The sequence below is a fragment of the Trichomycterus rosablanca genome, chromosome 3, assembly GCF_030014385.1.
Source record: "Trichomycterus rosablanca isolate fTriRos1 chromosome 3, fTriRos1.hap1, whole genome shotgun sequence".
In the NCBI taxonomy this organism is placed as follows: Eukaryota; Metazoa; Chordata; class Actinopteri; order Siluriformes; family Trichomycteridae; genus Trichomycterus; species Trichomycterus rosablanca.
Window position 1 is genome coordinate 5,944,760 of NC_085990.1, and position 17,953 is coordinate 5,962,712.

The window sequence follows — 17,953 nt, forward strand, 5'->3', positions numbered from 1 at the left end:
CCAGCGGTTACAGAATCCAATGTTCCGTTTAACTAAAGGCACTGATGCCGAAATTACCACCAACGCTAAAACAGCGCGGAGTGAAAGCCGCTAATGCTAATGTTAGCGTTTTAAAGAGACAGCGATAAGGAGTCTGCCCAGCAACTGCACGAGAGCTGGGCAGCTGTAGAGAGTGTGGATTCGAACCGGGGATGTTGGCGTGACTACCGAGTACTTTCCGGAGTCGCCACCCAGCGGTTGGAGAATCCAATGTTCTGTTTGACTGAAGGCACTGATGCCTAGGATATAACCAGCGCTACTAGAGCACTGAGTGAGACCGCTAAGCTAAAGCTAGCGCTGAAACAAACAGCAGTTCGAGGACTGCGCGGCGTCGCACCACACTATTTCTAAGAGGACGAAAGAAAACCCTCATACCTCAAACCTTGCGGTTTTACTTACCCTAATGGCCTAGCGCCACCAGGGCTACCACCTATAGCTAAACAACAGTGTGGACGAGCTGCCACAAGAGACCACAAAACAAACAAAGGTGCGACACCCACTGCTGTGTAGAGCTGGCTTAAATAGCCAGCCCCACAGCTGTGGGTGATCAGCACTAATTGGGAGGTCTGGTATAAGAACCCTTTGTTTGCTGAGCTCTGTAACGTCTGTTTCGCTGGGAACCCGGGGCACGTTCACCAGCTACCACAGACCTCGTTATAAGTATAATATCTGAGTGTGTGGATTTGTACCACAGAGAGACTCAGAAATAATGAAGATATAAAGAATGAACCTTCCAGGCCACATGTTGCTTGAATGTTAAATAAATTTGCAATGATTTGACTCAGTTGTGACTTACCTGAGGGAACAGACGGATAGTTTATGTGAAAACATTCTAGTTTTCATCTCCTCGTGATTAAATCCTATCCTCAAGTTGGATTTAAAATGACAGTATTGCATTAGTCTTATTACTTTTGCATTACAGTTTACAGATTTATTTCATTTTAAAATCATTTTAGTCCTGATTTTTTACTAAACATGTCATATATGACATGAAAAGAGGCTCGTAGAGGAAGAAGTCATATAATAGAAACACCTTTAAAACTAACGCTGTGAGGCTTGTTACTGAAGCATTATTACAGATCGGCCTCGTGGAACGTTTCATGAATTAAATATTCTTTAAAACTTCCCTCTTGTTTTGCCCCCCTCCCAGATCTGTTTCAGTGTTTCAGGCATCAATAAATCAGTTTATATTTACAGAATACGAGTTATTCAGCCATGACATTGAAAATCACCACGTCTTTGTACTTTTGTGACATAAAAGAATTTTTAATAGAAGTAACAAATCACAGATTCTTGTTTTTATTCCCGATTACAAAATATCCTGACCTTTCCGGAAATAGAGTATTTTTTTATTTAATCGCACTATACAAACTATACATAACTTTAGTGCTCACAACCAGCTGTGTTATCAGCCATAACATTAAAACCACCTCCTTGTTTCTATACTCACTGTACATTTTATCAGCTCCACTTACCATATAGAAGCATTTTGTAGTTCTACAATTACTGACTGTAGTCCATCTATTTCTCTGCATGCTTTGTTAGCCCCCTTTCACCCTGTTCTTCAATGGTCAGGACCCCCACAGGACCACCACAGAGCAGGTATTATTTGGTTGGTAAATCATTCTCAGCACTGCAGTGACACTGACATGGTGGTGGTGTGTTAGTGTGTGTTGTGCTGGTAAGAGTGGATCAGACACAGCAGTCACTGTCACTGCTGGACTGAAAATAGTCCACAAATCAAAAAAATCCAGCCAACAGTGCCCCATAGGCAGCGTCCTGTGACCACTGATGAAGGTCTAGAAGATCAAACAGCAGCAATAGATGAGCGATCGTCTCTGACTTTACATCTACAAGGTGGACCAACTAGGTAGGAGTGTCTAATAGAGTGGACAGTGAGTGGACACGATATTTAAAAACTTCACTCATACCAAAACAACACACACTAACACACCACCACCATGTCAGTGTCACTGCAGGGCTGAGAATGATCCAACACCCAAATAATACCTTCTCTGTGGTGGTCCTGTGGGGGTCCTGACCATTGAAGAACATCATGAAAGGGAGCTAACAAAGCAACGCAGAGAAACAGATGGACTACAGTCAGTAATTGTAGAACTACAAAGTTCTTCTATATGGTTTTTTTTCATATCCCAGCTTTGAAATCTGGGGTCAGAGTGCAGGGCCATTGTGTGGCACCCCTGAAGCAGACAGGGTTACCAGCCTTGCTCAAGGGCCCAACAGTGGCTGCATAGCAGAGCCTGGATTTGATCTGACAATCTTCCGACGATTGCCTGAAGCTTAGCCCACTAGGCTACCACTGTAAAAGATAAACCAAAAGTATTCATCTCCATCAAATCTGGACTGTAGAGGCACTAACAGGTGTGCACCCATAAAAAACTGAACTTTAGATTCAGACCAATCGTATTGCTACTGCCCACAAGTACAGCACACATTTACCACCCAACATCTGCTGCCAAGGAGCTGCGAGGTGCTGATCCACCCGGCCAGAGCTCCCACAAAGCCACCTACCTGTTAATAGAGGTGTTCGGTGAGCCATTCATCATCACAGGCTTTCTGGAGAGTGGCCAGAGGTGTAAGAATGGAACAGAAAATGGGCCACACTGTCTATAAATGAGATCAAGCTGAGGCTCGTTCTGTCTGTACCGTTAGTGACTGTTTTAAGAAATGTGGTCTAATTGGAGCTCTGTTTGATTCAATAAGACTTTATTTAAGAGGGAAGCGTGGATGGGAGTTAACAGTAGGAGATTTGTTTTGTCAGGGTGGGTAACATAATTGTGTACAGTTGTTTTTTAGGTTCGAATTGTGGGAATCTGTATTAATGATAGTTTCTTTTTATTAAAGGAAGAGTGGTTGTGCATTTATAAAAGAGAGGATTTTGTGAATGGGGCACTGCAGCCTGTAGGATTAACTGGGTTTGTGAGACGTGGTGAGAGGCACAGCATGCTCAGATACTGGCTTTATAGGGATGTGCCGTTCCTTTACTGGAGCAGCTTCAGTGAGAGAGACGAGAGGAAAGAGAGAATTAAAGAGACACAACTAAAGTGCTGCAGAGACAAATGATTCAAAATGGCAAAATGCCTCCACTGTATATATACACCGATCAGCCATAACATTAAAACCACCTGATTGTTTCTACACTCACTGTCCATTTTATCACTTTGTACTTTAAGCACCTTGTAGTTCTACAATTACTGACTGTTGCCCATCTGTTTCTCTGCATGCTTTGTTAGCCCCCTTTCATGCTGTTCTTTAATGGTCAGGACCCCCACAGGACCCCCACAGGACCACCACAGAGCAGGTATTATTTTGGTAGTGGGTCATTCTCAGCACTGCAGTGACACCGACATGGTGGTGGTGTGTTAGTGTGTGTTGTGCTGGTTTGAGTGGATCAGACACAGCAGTGCTGCTGGAGTTTTTAAACACCTCACTGTCACTGCTGGACTGAGAATAGTCCACCAACCAAAAACATCCAGCCAACAGCGCTACGTGGGCAGCGTCCTGTGACCACTGATGAAGGTCTGGAAGATGAGCAACTCAAACAGCAGCAATAGATGAGCCATCGTCTCTGACTTTACATCTACAAGGTGGACCAACTAGGTAGGAGTGTCTAATAGAGTGGACAGTGAGTGGACACGGTATTTAAAACTCCATCAGCACTACTGTATCTGATCCACTCATACCAGCACAACACACACTAACACACCACCACCATGTCAGTGTCACTGCAGTGCTGAGAATCATCCACCACCTAAATAATACCTGCTCTGTGGTGGTCCTGGGAGAGTCCTGACTATTAAAGAACAGCATGAAAGGGGTCTAACAAAGCATGCACTACAGATGGACTACAGTCAGTAATTGTAGAACTACAAAGTGCTTCTATATGGTAAGTGGAGCTGATAAAATGGACAGTGTGTGTAGAAACAAGGAGGTGGTTTTAATGTTATGGCTGATCAGTGTATACGTATATACAGTATATGACCAACATCAGTGCCTAGCCATACAAATGCCCTAGTGACTAAATAGGAAGAAATTCCTACAGATATACTTTAAAGTCTTGTGACAAGCCCCCTCAGAAGAGCGCCTGTATTTTACTACGTTTGCTTTTGAAATAGGATGTCCAAGAAGCTCAAATACTTTTACATCATATAATGTAGATTTACTACAGCCAGTGTGTGTTTACGTTTGGAAATAAATATTAAAGCAGTAATTTCAAAACATCACGAGTGAGTCAGGTTCACTGCACATACAATTATCTAAAGCTGTGTACCGCTAATGAGCATCAAAACTGTTTATAGAAACTATAGAAACAGCACTTGTATGCACGCACACACACACACACACACACACACACACACACACTGCGTGGATGATGTATTAATGCATTTTCTTCTACAAAACCAGTTTGCTGTTGACATTTAAAAGTGCAGCCACTGATATATACACTGATAGATGAGATGTGGCAGAAACGTTTTACTTTGTGTTATCAGCACACCTGGTATTTAAATCACTATTAATCATTACCATGTCAACAGGATTATAATCATGATGTGGCTTAATTATATTGTTACGTTGCCTTATGAAATCAGTTTTTTGCTTTTCATTGTTTATGCAATATAAACCTCTGGTAATAGTTTAATTTATCTGAATATTCACATTTGGGTTGGATTTCCGGTCAAGCCGCTAGGATCCTATAATAGTTTGTGTATGCATATTATATAAAATTTTGTGTATGTGTATGGGTGGGGGCATCTAGATATTAGTTGAAAGGCACAAATGGTTTACAGTTACTGACTGTAGTCCATCTGTTTCTCTGCGTTGCTTTGTTAGCTCCCTTTCATGATGTTCTTCAATGGTCAGGACCCCCACAGGACCACCACAGAGAAGGTATTATTTGGGTGTTTACAACAGGATTCACCCTACCATGGGGGGTTCTGGAATTTACAACTGGGCTCTCTCTAAAGTCCTACATCTGTTTCACCCTGGGGGTCTTGTGATTCATGTGAACAATGCATGGACAACGCATGGACATTTGGGATTAGCCAATGAGATTACACCATGAACTGTATGCATTTCACATGGAATGGTGTTTCTGAAGTATAAAAGACACAACTTTTAACAGTTCGGGGAAGGTCTGGTCAGATACGGTCTGAAGCCTTCCCGCTGGCATTACGTTCTTAAGAATAAAGGGTATTCTTAATTCCTAAGGCAATCTGGTCTGGTCTGGTTAATATCGTGGAATAATTTACTTTTAAATATTTTCTTCTGTCACAGTTTTATTGGCTCTACATTCCTTAGAAAATAATTATATTATAATATTATTATAAAGAGTTATTAGAGTCATTGATGGTTCAACTTTGCGTGACTGTGTCTGAGGAAGGGACGGCCAAAGCAATTCCTCTTTGCTGCTGCAATCACGGCCTCTGCTGGCTGGTCGATGGCGTCTGCACAGAGACGGTGAATAACATACGTAGATCAGTGTGACTCTCCGTATGTGATACTGATATCTATGTGAAGCTACCTCACGCAGGGAAAAAGAAGCAGTTGGCTACTGCACACGTGTCAGAGGGGGAGTGTGTTAAGTACGGCTGTTCTAGGTCAGGGTCGGTGGCCGCAGCAGTAGAGGAGATAGAACTGGGGAATTAGATATGACTAAAGAAATTGGAGAAACAGTGAATAACTAGATTTTTTAAGTGTTATATGTGCATTTTCAAAGGTTGCCTAAGCTACAGATAAACAAATGAATGGTGCCAGAAGTTTTAGATGCAACTGCATCCATCTGATTAAATGGCATCTACTGTACATAAAAAGTGACACTTAAAAAATGCACCTAAATGCAGTAGGGCTGCGATATTGGCCCAAATCACTGGATCGGATATCGGAAGGAAAATAATGTGTAGTCTGATCCGATACTGTTTCTTAATGTAAATAACACTTAATGTAAATAAGGCTATTGTTTGCGTGTAAAGCAAATAACACACGAAGATACGTTCCAACAGAGCGCCGTTTATTGCCAGCTCACTCGGCAACTGCCGTAACAAGGTGCATCTTGATGACACCATTAACATGTAACACTCATCTACAACTCATCCACAACAACCATTCAGCAATTAAAACACACTGATCTACTTAAACTTTTAGCATTTTATCATAGCATAAAATCATCTACTACTGCCACATCTAAACACACTGTTTAAACACAATGAAAATTGCTTTATAAATGATAAATTGCTCAACTGGGATAAAGAAAATCTTGTCCCGGCTTGGAGATCTCTCACATCCTCAATGATTAATTCATTAGTGTTACGAAATAAAACAAACTACACAGTTTCCCGTTTAGCCACAGATGTCCTCTTCAAAATCCAGCAGGGTTTAATCATCTAAAAAGATGACACTTTAACGGAAAATCTCAAACAAACCAAATTGGTTTATAGTGTTTGATTGACATCCACATCTTCCAATTGTAGACACTTTGGACGACACACCGTAAAGCGAGATGTGTCACGTGAACAACAGCTCAAACGTAAGTGAAACCAAAAATGCTGCTAAATGTTCTGTGTGTAAAAGTGAAGATAAAAACAGCAGAAGTGTGATGTTGTAGGTTCAGTATTTATTCATTTAGAATATTTGTTTCACAGATGAGCATTGTTATTTAGATAGCTAGATTAACCATGGTGCATTGAGACGTGTATTATTACTGCTTAGTTGTTTGAGAGGAGAAATGACGGTATCGGATTGGTATCAGTATCGGCAGATACTTAATTTGCAGTATCGGTAATATGGATCATGGATATGTATATCATGGATCAGTATATAGTGATTCTGAACATCACAGGCCGTCTCAGTTCCTATGACACCACATACTGGCATTAAGGAGGTACAAAGAGGTAAAACGATGCCTGTAAAATTTTATTATTGTTGGCTGTAAGATTAAGTTTAATCCAGCTCTCGCTCTGCCGCTGTGTGTTCTGTGCTGTAATAAAGGTTCACAGCAGCTAAGCATTATTATAAGCATTATTATCTTTATTAAGTGATGTTGTTTTTACTAGACTGAACTATGTCACGAGGTATAAACAGCCTCCGTTTTCACGTATCTCAGCTAAAACATGCAAGCTTGTGTAATTGTTAGTCGGGTGCGTAATTGATGTCACGGTCGTCTGTCTGACGCAGTGGCTCAGACAGCAGTGGTCATCAGGGTGCGGAGACAGGGCTTTATGACAGGTGTTTACACACTCCCGGTGAGAAGAGATGCCACCGCTCTCTGGCTGCCACACACTGCTGGAGATCCAGTCATGCAGCCAGCTATAACGAGCACCAGCCTGGCAGCGCCACTAAATCAAGATCCAGACTGCCTAAGTGTGTTTGATTGCGTGTGAGCTTTCTGGCGTTTTACATTTGCATTATGCACATCAGCTTCAACCTGAACTGTATGTATGAGACCAAGTGTGTGAAACAACAGTGTGTGTGTGTGTGTGTTTGTTAATGTGCATGCATGAGTGCCTGTGAGTCTGTGTAAGCTCATGCATGCATAATGTGTTTGCACATGTGTCTGTGTGTGCCACGCTTTTGCAAAGGACTGTGACACACACACACACACACACACACACACCTTCAAAGATCAGAGTGATCTTTGCACGTCTTTCTGAATGCTGAATATGATCAAAGTGGGAAGCAATTAAATGCACATGAACCATGGAAACTGAATCAGCAATATGGGTGTGATATTACTTTTCCAGCTGGCTGTGGGAATATATCTGCACAGCAATATAAAAGCATGCATTATTGATTATTGATGTATGAATGTGGATGTGAACTTTATTATCTTTAACTCTTGCCTTGTGACGAGTGTAGCGTGCATATCGAGTTCTGCAGAATTCAGTGGAACGGTTTATTGGAACAGAACATATTTTTGTACAGGTATTGGCTTTGTCACAGATCGTGGTGTGATAAGACTCAGCTTAGACAACTCGTAATTGTATCAGGAATGACATGGAATCACACAAACGGGTCCTAAATGATAAGTCAAATGTTATTGGTCGGTGTCACAAAGCATTTGTACAATAATTAGTATTATAATTGTCATTTACAATTCCATTCACAAGCAAAAAAGTCATGTAGAAATATCCAGACAGGTACAGAAAATAAAAACCTTTTAAAAATTCTTAAATAAATAAAAAATACAATTAAAAACATGTGAATCCAAATTCTTGACAGTTTAATCTTTTTAAAATATTTAAAAGCACTCATTAAAGAATTTCTCCTGATCCTTCAGGCTTCGAGCTCTTCTCGTCAGCTCACTCCAAAGCTTTTTAATGATGTTTAAGTCAGTGGACTGAAAAGGCCACGAAAAATAGCTGAATTCTGTCGTTCAGGTGCAACAGAGGTGGTTAAATCAAAGAACAGGCTTTATTTTCTTTATTTTTGACATGCCTGTTCAAATGCTGGCAGGAAGGTAGCATTTTAGATAGACAGACAGACAGGCAGGCAGACAGATAAATATAAAGATAAATAGATAGACAGATATACAGATAGATTGATCGATATATAGACAGATATACAGATAAATATACAGATAGATTGATAGATAAGTATACAGATAGACAGACAAACAGACAGAAAGGTATACAGACAGACAGATAGCTAGACAGATAGATAGACTGATAGACAGAAAGATAGACCGATAGACAGGCAGACAGAGAGATAGATAGCTAGAAAGACAGATAGGTGTATACATATATACAAACAGACGGACGGACAGATAAATATAGATAGATATACAGACAAACAAACAGAAGGACAGACAGATAGATAGATATACAGATAGATGGATAGATTTGCAGGGAGACAGACAGATAAACAGACAGAGAGACAGACAGATAGGCAGGCAGGCAGATAAATAGACAGACAGATAGATGATAGACAGGTATACAGATATATCTGTATGTCCTTCTGTGATCAATGTAACATGGCGTTTGGTAAAGCAGTTTGGCACTGAGACACCTTAAGATCTGTTTTCGCCAGCAGAGGGGGCTTGGAGGCACGGATGGTTAATGTGTTGCTTTCTTTTAATTGACAATCACCTGCAGCTCATGAGTGTTAATTTGCTCCAGGTGAAAGTGTTTTCTATATATCATGGTTTCTTCCTCTCACACTTGTCATCTCACTATCTCTGTTCTATTCACTTTTTCTATTGCAGGCTGTGAATGTCTTTCATTCCCCTTTTATTTATGACTTTGTTTCTGTTATTTTGGCCACCTTGTTCTTTAATTTCCTTCGGGATCAATAAAGTATCTATCTGTCTGTCCGTCCGTCCGTCCGTCTTGTATATTTGTCATTGTCTCCGTTTTTTAGTGGCTTTTTAGCCACAGTATTCTTGTACCTTTCACTTGCCTTGCAATTGTTGTCAGATATCTTGCACTTGGGTTCTTTTACACCAGTGAATGACATCAAGGGAGGGAAAGGGGAGGAAATGTGTCCTTTGTGTCAATTTTAAGTAAAACGGGGTGTCACAGTTTGTCAGGAACATGTCCTGTAAAAAAACGCCTAACTAAGACGTCCGTTTAAAAAAATAAAAAAAATAAAAAACACCCTGGAACCTAGAATTATATGACCACAGCACATGTTTCTATTTGAGATGAGCTTTGGTTCAGAGAACTCTGCATAGAATTGATACATGGCTTTCACTTTGCATGACAGAGTTTTTTAATGCAACAGTGGACTGTGGTAAGTGACAATGGTGTTCTGAAGTACTCTCCAGCACATGTAACTACACTGATCAGCCGTAACATTAAAACCACCTCCTTGTTTCTACACTCACTGTCTATTTTAGCAGCTCCACTTACCATATAGAAGCACTTTGTAGTTCTACAATTACTGAATGTAGTCCATCTGTTTCTCTACATACCTTTTTATTAGCTTTCACCCTGTTCTTCGGTGGTCAGGACCACCACAGAGCAGGTATTATTTGGGTGGTGGATCATTCTCAGCACTGCAGTGACACTGACATGGTGGTGGTGTGCTAGTGTGTGTTGTGCTGGTATGAGTGGATTAGACACAGCAGTGCTGTTAGACACTCCTACCTAGTTGGTCCACCTTGTAGATGTAAAGTCAGAGACGATCGCTCATCTATTGCTGCTGTTTGAGTCGGTCATCTTCTAGACCTTCATCAGTGGTCACAGGACTCTGCCCACGGGGCGCTGTTGGCTGGATATTTTTGGTTGGTGGACTATTCTCAGTCCAGCAGTGACAGTGAGGTGTTTAAAAAGTCCATCAGCGCTGCTGTGTCTTATCCACTCATACCAGCACAACACACACTAACACACCACCACCATGTCAGTGTCACTGCAGTGCTGAGAATGATCCACCACCCAAATAATACCTGCTCTGTAGTGGTCCTGAAAGAGTCCTGACCATTGAAGAACAGGGTGAAAGGGGGTAACAAAGCATGCACAGAAACAGATGGACTACAGTCAGTAATTGTAGAACTTCAAAGTGTTTCTATATGGTAAGTGGAGCTGATAAAATGGACAGTGAGTGTAGAAACAAGGAGGTGGTTTTAATGTTATGGCTGATCGGTGTATAATTATCACAGTAGCATGATGGTTTCTGATGCAATGTCATCTAAGCAATTAGGGGTTATAGGCCTTGCATAAGGGCCCAACAATGGCAACCTGGCAGTGGTGGGGCTTGAACCAGTGACCTTTTACTAGCCAACCGAGTCATTGTGTTTCTGCCTCTGATGTCCACATACTTCTGACCACGTTTATATTTATCCCCTTTTCACAATTCATCAGAACTGTAATAACGTGTAATAAAAAGTGAAATTTGGTTTAAATTGGGGCTCTCCATGCCCACCACCCCACCACCCAAATTCCTATTTATCCATTCAGAGACCCATATGAACTGCAGGTTTGCCAGCTTGTTTGTCAAAGCCACACGTTCGCACATCCTGGTAATCAACGTTTCAATCTCTAGAAATTTCATTTCATTTCTCTCCCTTCCCATTTCCGTGCCTCCCCCGGCTCTCCTTTCTCCGCTCGTCTTCTTCATTAGTGCTATATTTACCTATTACCATCAAACGGCATTTCAATTTCTTTCCCGTTCTTGTGTACGTGGACGCGCTGCCAAAGGAGCCTTAAGCATCGTGGACGGAGGAGAGAGCAGCAATGAAACTGAGAAAGTGAGGAAATAGTTTTTGGTCCAGTTCAGTATTTCCAAGCCTTTGTGTATTTGTGTATTGTAACATCTCAGATGTCATCAGAAGTAGAAAGAGCAAGAAATTAAAGGTTTGAACGGGAGAATTAAAGGGGGGTGATATGTTATGACCCAGAACATTCATTCATTCACTGGCTGTTTTACAACCGCTTTTCTTGGTCAGGGTTGCAGTGGGTCTGATTCATTGAGTAAAATGCAGGAAACACCACAGACAGGTTGCCATATCATCACAGGGCATTGAATGCCCAATGTTGAGGTGAGTTTGCTACAACCATAAAAAAAAATCACATCTGTTCAGATATCTGAGACCGCAGTGGACACACTATTACCAGACTCAACAATAAAACATGAGGCCCCTTTATACCGATTGAGCACCGTTTGCGATTGTGCATCCCTTTATGACCATAAATGTTATTGTCACAACACAAATCATTTCAAACTAATTCCATGACCATTATGATTGTAATGAAGAGCTCATGACGGGACACGAGGGCAGACACACACATGCAGAGATGTTATATTAAATTTATTCATAAATACATTGGACAAGGACAGTGACACACAAACACGTGAACTATGCTAACCGCTATGCTAAATGCTAATTGTAAATAAATAAATGCTAATTTCTAATCTAAACACACATGCAACTTGATTCTAAACTGTCCTAAATGCTAAGCTACACCCTGCAGGCTAACACAATGCTAAGTTTCAACATGAACTAGACCAGGGGTCACCAGCCTTTCTGAAACAGAGAGCTACTTCAAGGGTACTGAATAATACAAAAGGAGATATACAGGGGTTGGACAAAATAACTGAAACACCTGGTTTTAGACCACAATAATTTATTAGTATGGTGTAGGGCCTCCTTTTGCGGCCAATACAGCGTCAATTCGTCTTGGAAATGACATATACAAGTCCTGCACAGTGGTCAGAGGGATTTTAAGCCATTCTTCTTGCAGGATAGTGGCCAGGTCACTACGTGATGCTGGTGGAGGAAAACGTTTCCTGACTCGCTTTTCCAAAACACCCCAAAGTGGCTCAATAATATTTAGATCTGGTGACTGTGCAGGCCATGGGAGATGTTCAACTTCACTTTCATGTTCATCAAACCAATCTTTCACCAGTCTTGCTGTGTGTATTGGTGCATTGTCATCCTGATACACGGCACCGCCTTCAGGATACAATGTTTGAACCATTGGATGCACATGGTCCTCCAGAATGGTTCGTTAGTCCTTGGCAGTGACGCGCCCATCTAGCACAAGTATTGGGCCAAGGAAATGCCATGATATGGCAGCCCAAACCATCACTGATCCACCCCCATGCTTCACTCTGGGCATGCAACAGTCTGGGTGGTACGCTTCTTTGGGGCTTCTCCACACCGTAACTCTCCCGGATGTGGGGAAAACAGTAAAGGTGGACTCATCAGAGAACAATACATGTTTCACATTGTCCACAGCCCAAGATTTGCGCTCCTTGCACCATTGAAACCGACGTTTGGCATTGGCACGAGTGACCAAAGGTTTGGCTATAGCAGCCCGGCCGTGTATATTGACCCTGTGGAGCTCCCGACGGACAGTTCTGGTGGAAACAGGAGAGTTGAGGTGCACATTTAATTCTGCCGTGATTTGGGCAGCCGTGGTTTTATGTTTTTTGGATACAATCCGGGTTAGCACCCGAACATCCCTTTCAGACAGCTTCCTCTTGCGTCCACAGTTAATCCTGTTGGATGTGGTTTGTCCTTCTTGGTGGTATGCTGACATTACCCTGGATACCGTGGCTCTTGATACATCACAAAGACTTGCTGTCTTGGTCACAGATGCGCCAGCAAGCATTATGTGTCACCCATAATGTTATATACAGTATATATATATATATATATCAGAGTGAGATGGTTGTTTATCTTATAAATTATATTTTTGTTTCTAAAATTTTATATTAATTATTGTCATTTTCAAATCTACATCAATACCAGTATTTATGATTCAAAAAGAACAGCAACACAAATACAATTTCTAGAAGGAGCGCTATAGTCACTAGTCTATCTTTAGAACATGCCCTGCGGGCGACTCTCATGGTCCATGCGGGCGACCAGGTACCCGTGGGCACCGTGTTGGTGACCCCTGAATTAGACTATAAAACATAAGACACAATTCTCTAAAGAAGATTTCAAAGCAAGATACATGAACTAAAATACAAGACCAGATTTATTAAACAAGATTCATAAGCAATATACTGTACATGAACTACAAAACATGATTCTCAGAGCAAGATTCTAAACAATGAACAACATAACCAAAACTTTCATAAAAACAGCCTCTACTGAATGATCAGTTGCACAGTTATAAAGGTTAATGTACTTTATTGGTCTTTCCAGTCTCTTGATCTGTACAGGGTGTCCCTAAAGTCTGGACACACAGGCAAAATGCACATTTCCAATAAATTTCGATATATTTTTAAACATTTTAATTCATTAGAATATTAATCAATAAGATCTTTAATGTGTTTTCCACTATTTGTGATGCAATATGTGTGTTTGTTTATTAGGATTTTAACGTCATGTTTTACACTTTGGTTACATTCATTACACAAGGTTCATCAGCTCACAAGGTTATATCAAACACAGTCTGGGACAATTTAGTGTTTCCAATTCAACTCACTTGCATGTCTTTGGACCATGGGAGGAAACCGGAACACCCGGAGAAAACCCACGCGGACATGAGGAGAACAGAAAGGACATAGACCGCCCCACCTGGGGATCAAACCCAGAACCTTCTTGCTGTGAGGCGACAGTGCTACCCACTGAGCCACCGTGCTGCCCCAATATGTTTGTGTGTGTATTTTAGTAAACATATAGTTAGTTATAGTTAGTGATATTTCCTATATGTCCAGACTTTAGGGACACCCTGTATTTAATTGAGCACCTTTCAGATGTTAGAACAGGAGACAGGCAGATATGCAGCATGCTGACACATTTATATCAGTTACTTGATGGAGATAAAAAAAAGGATCTTTTATAGATCATTGAAGCTTCACTGTCTAGGATGAACATGATAAAATCTTGATTTTTCGCTCATTTTTTTGTATAACCATCTAGTGCTTCCAGGTGCAAACAATTATGGCAAAAAATTCATTTTTTTATTTAAAAAAATGGTTAAAATGATCATAATTGTTAAAATAATTTTTCTCCCTCTCTAACCATCCTCATTACCGCGTGTGTTTACGATGATGGCTTGATTTAATACTGTTTATCCACTGCTCTGTAACTGAGCTCTGTGTTTGGACTGGGTTTAAATGCCCATTATGGCGGTACGGTGGGTAGCACTGGCACATCACAGCGAGAAGGTCCTTGGTTTGCTCTCTAGAATGAGCAGTCCAGTTTTTTTTTCTGTGTGTTCTCTCCGAGTCTGTGTGGGTTTCCTCCCACAGTCCAAAGACGTGTAAGTTTGGTGAATTGGAGATACAAAATTGGCTGTGATGGTGTTTGATATTAAATTTGAACAGATGAATCATGGGTAACCTGTAGTTACTTGTCATGTCATGAATGGAACCAAACTTTGAAATGTTACCTCTTAGATAAAATACAGTAGGCTCTAAAATATGAAACTGGGCTCTCAATCGCTATGTGTGAACTACTCAACAACACGATCTGAGCACTCGGCGACTGAGGAGAGATAACTAGCATGTTGAATATCTGAATCAGTCAGTTGCGACTGGCAGTGAGTGTGGTGAGGGGGATAATATAGTTTCTATCAGAATACATCGGCACACACACAAGCTTTACAATATTTGTGAACTTATCGTCCACGCCAAACCATAATACCAACACTGCATTACAAAAAATATTTATTAACCTCCAACTCACTACAGAACAAACAATCTCTGCTGGTCGCGTTGCCAAATCAGATTCATTTATTTTTCTCTTTGATTTTACGCTGCACATCAGCGCACAAACAACTTTGATCGCTCGCTACTTGTTGACGTGGTATCATTAAACTCCTCTTCACTTTTTGTGTTTGTTTTCGTGACAAAACGTAGTTTGGGAGACCAGAGAAGCTCGCCTGCGATTCCAGTTGGTGATAGATGGTGTAGTGTGAAACTCCCGCCCGATTACAGGAGATCCAGTCGTGTAGTGTGAACTGTACAGCGACCTGACGACTTGAAAAGTCGTGTAGTGTGAACTTGGCATAACAGTAATACAGTTAGCATTACAATTCTAGTCTTGGTCTTGGTCTCTGTTGGTATGTAACCTGGCCTCGTGCAGGTCTTGTTTGGCATTTGGTCTCTGTACTGTCTCGGTCTTGTTATGTATTTATATTAATCTTGATCCTGGTTTGATATGGATCTTGGTCTCAGTTATATGGGTCTTGGTCTTGTTTTGATTTTGACCAACTTGGTCTTTAATACGAGTCTGTTTTTATGTGTTTTAATAGAATATTAAACTGAATACGTTTAGTTTATCAAAGTGTATTTTGTATTCAGTCGTAATTAAAGAAAGCTGTGTCCGTGTACATTGACTTCATGGACATTGTGGAATCTTTATCTGGCAGCTGATTCTAAACACACACACACACAGACACAGACACACACACACAGAGACACACACATACACACTTGCACAAATCCATTTAGCAAAGTAAAATCAATCAATTGTGATCTCTTTCCGTTTCTATTTTCCCCATGTTGCTCTATTTTAGCCAGTGGCCTAAATAAACTCTAACTTTGTTTTGTTCTGTTCTTTTCTCTGTTACCTCTCTTTATCTTGTGCCACATTTGGTTCCACTTTAACCCTTTTATGCACAAGCTAAGCAAACCCCTTCTAATGCACAACATGGGTCAAAAATGACCCATATTCATCCATTCAAGAATATTTTCATATGCACATTTGTCAGTTATTCATGTATTTGCTGTCTTAGCTAATAAAAGCTATCTATACTAGAATATGTAAACAGCTAGCAAGCAAATAGTATTGGACATATTCAAGATTCAAGAGCCTAATCTTTGGTTGTCTTTCAAAAGATCAGTAAATATATTTTTGACTACAAACACTTACAAATGTCAGTAGTTTCTGTCAAATTCCATAGTAAATACATAAAGGTCATTTTTGACCCATGTTGTGCATTAGAAGGGTAGTGATACAAAAATGATTTTTATTAAAAAAGCAAAAAATATAAAACTGAAATAAGGATTTGTGATGATCAAAAACAAGTTAATTGAACAATTCATGGAAGCTTGAATGACGAAATTAATTTATTGCAAAGATATAGAAAATAAAAACTCAGTTGGGTCACTTTTGACCCAGGTTGTGCATCAAAGGGTTAAAATAAGACTACTCTTATTTAAGGTTTATAAATGGTTAATAATTTGTTTAATAAGAGTTATTAATTAGGTTGTAAATACCTTATAAGTCATTAATAAGCAGTTATAAAGCATAAATAGAAAGGGCAACAGGAACAGTATTTGCCAAATAGTGAACCCACATCAATCTGTAATGTTAAACCTCAGATCTTGCCATATATTTATCTAGCTTTGTCTTCTCTATACCTGTGACAACCATGAGGAAGATGTCAGATAGTATGCTGAAAATGTCAAGGTAAAAGTAAATATTGCTAAGACCTTGTGAATTTAGTCATTTCATATGTTAATGTACGCCACACTATCTTTAATGACTAAAAAGGCATCCTGTTGGTGGTTAAATGGTTAAACATGGTGGTTAAATGGTTAAACTTATTTACACGTGATGAAGCTGACAGGTTTAATGCTGACTGTTAGAGAAGACAAAGCTAGATAAGTATATGACAAGATCTGAGGTTTAACATTACAGATTGATGTGGGTTCACTATTTGGCAAATACCGTTCCTGTTGCCCTTTCTATTTATGCTTTATAACTGCTTATTAATGACTTATAAGGTATTTACAACCTAATTAGTAACGCTTAATAAAAATTTTTTTCAACCATTTATAAACCTTTATAAAGGTAGTCTTATCTTAAATTGGAACCCCACATTTTTTTAACAAATGTGCCTTTTTCCTTTCCTTTCACATCAACTATATGCTGAATGGCCGGATTTTATTCTAATGGAAACTTCTCTGTGTTTGTTTTGCTCTCTCATCCTCTCACACTTGAAATCTCAGGCATCCTCTGTTTGCGCGTTCTGCTGCTCTGCTTCCCCTGGCCTCCTTGACAGTCGCCATGGTCAAAGTACCTGCCCTCCCTCTCCTGTTGGCCCTGGTGGAATGGGTGGGGCCGGTCGTCTCCTCTCCTCACCTCTTGCTCCGGCCTCGAGAGCGGGAGCGAGACCCGGTGGCGTCGATGCACTTCAACATTGCGGTGATCCACGCGGGCTCCGTGGCTCAGGAAGAGGCGGGGGTGTCAGCGGCCGGAGGCAGGGTGCTGTACCCGGGCTTCGGACAGGTGCACAGCAGCTTCGGAGAAAGCGTCGTCACCCAGTGGGGCTCTGCTAATGTCATCTGGCTTAAGGTGGGCTGGGATCTTCATTATAACATTTACAGTTAGAATTTTGTACGAATTTTGTAAAACACTCAGAATTACTTTCATTTCCTTTAAAGTCACAACAACAGATAAAAGCATGTTGTATGAAAAATAACATAGTAAAAATTCTTAATTTGATCTGGAAAAAATACACCCTTAATAAGTGGTAAAACCTTTAAAAAATTACTA

General features: G+C 40.5%; 1 protein-coding gene across 1 annotated transcript in view; it reads left to right on the top strand.

The window, feature by feature from the left end:
• Positions 1 to 17,953, top strand: part of LOC134310215 (glutamate receptor ionotropic, NMDA 2D) — a 123,326-nt gene that overhangs the window by 25,317 nt on the left and 80,056 nt on the right. Inside the window, exon 2 of the mRNA XM_062991756.1 lies at positions 17,407 to 17,752. Within this exon, the coding sequence (XP_062847826.1) occupies positions 17,465 to 17,752 (288 nt within the window). The 5' untranslated portion in view covers positions 17,407 to 17,464. The remainder of the gene's footprint in view (positions 1 to 17,406; positions 17,753 to 17,953) is intronic.